We start from the raw sequence: 4,082 nt of genomic DNA on the forward strand, positions 1-4,082 counted from the left end.
CGGGGGCAACACGGAGGGTTGCAATCCGTTGCGGGACCCGGAAAAAAAAAAAAAAAAAAAAAAAAAAAAAAAAAAAAGAAATAATAACAAAGAACCCAATAGAAACCCTAGAGATGAAGGATACAATGACTGAACTGAAAAATCCAATAGAAAGATTTCACAGCAGCTTTAATCAAGCAGAAGAAAGAATCAGTGAACTGGAAGATAGAACATTTAAAATTATCCAGTCAGAAGCTAGAGTCATTAAAACAGCATGGTACTGGCAAAAAACAATAGGTACATTGACCGGACTAGAGAGCCCAAACACAAACTCACACATGTATGATCATTTGATTTCTGACAAAGGAGCCAAGAATATGGACAGTCTCTTAAATAAATGCTGTTGAGAAAACTGGATATCCTGGACAGAAGAATAAACCTGCACCCTTGTCTCACACCATACAAAAGTCAATTCAAAATGGATTAAAGACAAATGTAAAACTGGAAACCATAAACTACCAGAAGTAAACATGGGGAGAAACTACATGGCTTTGATGTTTTGGATTTAACCCCAAAAGCACAGGCGACAAAACAAAAAATAGACAAATGGGATTACATCAAACTAAAGAGCCTCTCTGCAGCAAAGGAAACAGTAGTGTGCCGAGACAGCCTACAAATTGGGAAAAAAATCTGCAAGCCACGCTTCCAGGAAGGGGTTCACATCCAAACTATATAAGGAGGTCAAACAACTCAATAGCAAGAAAACAAAAACATCCAATTAAAAACGGGCGAGGGACCCGGGCAGCGGGTGGGCAGCCCCTCGCGTCTTCACGCTTCCCTTTCTCCTGCTTCACAGATGCTGTGTTTTTTACAAATTGAAGGTCTGTAGCAACCCTGCACCGAGCAAGTCTATCGACGCCATTCATCCAACAGCATGTGCTCACTCCGTGTCTCTCTATCACATTTTGGCAATTTTTGCAAAATTTCAAACTTTCCCCATCACTATTACGTCTGTTGTGGTGATCTGTGATCCGTGATCTTTGATGTTGCTGCTGCAATCGTTCTAGATTGCAACAGTAACATGAATTGCATCCATATGACGGGGAACTGCATCGATAAACGTGTCGTGTGTTCTGACTGCTCCCCTGATCAGCCGTCCCCCATCGCTGTCCCTCTCCTCAGGCCTCCCTATTCCCCGAGACACAACAATATTAAAATAAGGCCAATTAGTAGCCCTACCGCGGCCTCTGTGTGTTCAAGAGAAAGGAAGAGTCGCACGTCTCTCACTTGCAATCAAAGCCAGAGCTGCACAAGCCCAGTGAGGAAGGCGTCTCGAAAGCCAAGGTGGGCCGGAAGCTCGGGCCTGCACCCAGCAGGCCGCCCAGTTGTGAATGCAGGAGAAGCTCTTGAGGGAAATGAAAGGGCTGCTGCAGTGGACACACGAGTGATGAGAAAGCAGACAGCCCATGGCTGAGATGGAGAAAGCTGTAGTGATCTGGAGAGAAGATCAAACCAGCCACAACATTCCCTTAAGCCAAAGCCCAACTCAGAGCAAGGCCCTAACTCTTCACTTGTGTGAAGGCTGAGCGGGCTGGGGAAGCTGCGGAAGAAAAGTCTGAAGCTAGCGGAGGAGGGTTCATGAGGTTTAAGAAAAGCAGCCGGCTCCGTCCCAGCAGAGCGCAAGGTGCAGCAGCAGGTGCTGATGCGGGGCTGCAGCCAGTGATGCAGCGGATCCAGCTGAGACAGCGGCTCGCGTGTGACGGGGCTACACTCAGCAACAGAGCTGCAATGTGAATGACACCGTTTTATATTGAAAAAAGATGCCATCTAGGACTTTTACAGCTAGACAGGAGCAGTCAATGCCTGTCTCCAAAGCTTCAGAGGACAGGCTGACTCTTGCCAGGTGCTAACGCAGCTGGTGACTTTAAGTTAAAGCCAATGCTCACTTAGCATTCCCCAAATCCTAGGCCCTTAAGATCGATGCTAAGTCTACTCTGCCTGTGCTCTGTCAGCACACTTACAAACGGAAAACAAGCCTGCATGACAGCATATCTGTTTACGGCATGGTTTGCCAAACATTTTAAGCCCACTGTTGAAACCTGGTGCTCAGAAAAAAAGATTCCTTTCAAAATGTCACTGCTCATTGACAATGCACCCGGACACCCAACAGCTCTGACAGATATGTCCGAGGACGAGAATGCTGTTTTCATCCCTGCTAACACAACCTCCATGCTTGTTTACAGCATGGTTTGCCGAACATTTTAAGCCCACTGTTGAGACCTGGTGCTCAGAAAAAAAGATTCCTTTCAAAATGTCACTGCTCATTGACAATGCACCCGGTCACCCAAGAGCTCTGACAGAGATGTCCGAGGACATGAATGTTGTTTTCATTCCTGCTAACACAACATCCATTCTGCAGCCCACAGATCAAGCAGTAACTTTGATTTTCAAGATTTATGAAACACATAAGGCTACAGCTGCAGTAGGTAGTGATTCCTCTGATGGATCTGGGCAAAGTAGAATGAAAACCTTCTGGAAAGGATTCAGCATTCTAGATGCCACTAAGAACATTCGTGATTCATGGGAGGAGGTCAAAACATCAACATCGACAGGATTTTGAAAGATGCTGATTCCAACCCTTATGGATAACTTTGAGGGGTTCAAGACTTCAGTAAAGGGAGTAACTGCAAATGGGGTGAAAACAGCAAGAGCATTAGAAGTGGATCCTGAAGATGGGACTGAGTTGCTGCAATCTCATGACAAAACTTTAACAGATGAGAAATTGCTTCTTACGGACGAGCAAAGAAAGTGGCTTCTTGAGATGGAATCTGCTCCTGGTGAAGATGCTGTGAACATTGTTGAAGTGACCATGAAGGACTTACGTATCACATAAACCTAGTTAATAAGGCAATGACAGGGTTTGAGAGAACTGACTCCAATTTTGAAAGAAGTTCTACTGTGGGCAAAACGCTATGAAACAGCATCACACGCTACAGAGACATGTTCCATGAAAGGAAGAGACGATCTATGCGGAAAACTCCATTGTCATTTTATTATGAAAAATTGCCACGGCCACCCCAACCCCCAGCCGCCAGCACCCTGATCAGTCAGCAGCCATCACCGCTGAGGCCAGACCCTCCACCAGCAAAAAGATTATGACTTGCTGAAAGCTCAAGTGGTCATTAGCATTTTTTATTTATCATTAGCAATAAAGTATTTTTTAACTAAGGTATGCACATTGTTTTTTAGACATAATGGTACTGCACACTTAATAGACTGTGCTATAGTGTGAACGTAACTTTTATATGTACTAAAAACCCAAAAAATCTGTGTGAGCCAATGTAATGTGATATTCGCTTTATTGTGGTGATCTGGAACCGAACCGATAATACCTTTAAGGTATGATTGAACGAAAAAATGCTCAACATTGCTAATCATTAGGGAAATGCAAATTAGAAGCACAATGAGATCTCACATCTGCAAGAATAGCTATTATGAAAAAGACAAAATAAAACAAGTGTCGGTGAGAATGTGGTACATTGTGGGAATGTAAATTAGTACAGCCATTGTGGAAAACATTATGGAGGCTTTTCAAAGAAGTTAAAATACAATTATTGTATGATCCAGCAATCCCGCTTCTGGGTATTTACCCAAAAGACTGAAAACCACTGTGTCAAAGGGATGCGAGCACTCCCATGTTCCTTGCAACGCTGTTCAGAATGGCCAAGTTACGGAATCAACCTAAATGTTCATGAGCTAATGAGTGGATACAGCAGATCTGCTATATAAACACAACAGAATACAAGTCAGCCTTGAAAAGGACGGAAATTCTGTCATTTGTGACAATGTGCATAGAATTGAAGGACAAGTTCAACATGTTCTCACTTATATCTGGAATCTGAAGGAATCTACCTCTAGAAGCAGAGAGTAGAATGGGGGTTGCAGAGCCTGGGTGTGGAGGGAACAGGGAGATGCTGGTCACAGCGTACAAAATGTCGTAAAGACAGTGGAAATGTTTTTCTTTGATCTATTGCACAGCATGGTGAATATAGTTAATAACAGAGTATTATACATTTCAAAATTGCTGACAGTAAATTTCAAAT

At 43.6% G+C, this 4,082-nt stretch overlaps 2 protein-coding genes across 2 annotated transcripts in view; one reads left to right on the forward strand and one right to left on the reverse strand.

Moving 5' to 3' along the window:
- Nucleotides 1-1,389, forward strand: part of LOC103581391 (DNA dC->dU-editing enzyme APOBEC-3G-like) — an 8,661-nt gene extending 7,272 nt beyond the window's left edge. The window contains exon 6 of the mRNA XM_008563236.1: nt 1,240-1,389. Within this exon, the coding sequence (XP_008561458.1) occupies nt 1,240-1,389 (150 nt within the window). The remainder of the gene's footprint in view (nt 1-1,239) is intronic.
- A 1,250-nt stretch (nt 1,390-2,639) lies between these two features.
- Nucleotides 2,640-4,082, reverse strand: part of LOC103581392 (DNA dC->dU-editing enzyme APOBEC-3A-like) — an 8,350-nt gene continuing 6,907 nt past the window's right edge. Inside the window, exon 8 of the mRNA XM_008563237.1 lies at nt 2,640-2,663. Coding sequence (XP_008561459.1) covers nt 2,640-2,663 — 24 coding nt within the window. The remainder of the gene's footprint in view (nt 2,664-4,082) is intronic.

Source organism: Galeopterus variegatus, unplaced genomic scaffold (assembly GCF_000696425.1).
Source record: "Galeopterus variegatus unplaced genomic scaffold, G_variegatus-3.0.2 Scaffold12944, whole genome shotgun sequence".
NCBI classification, from domain to species: Eukaryota; Metazoa; Chordata; class Mammalia; order Dermoptera; family Cynocephalidae; genus Galeopterus; species Galeopterus variegatus.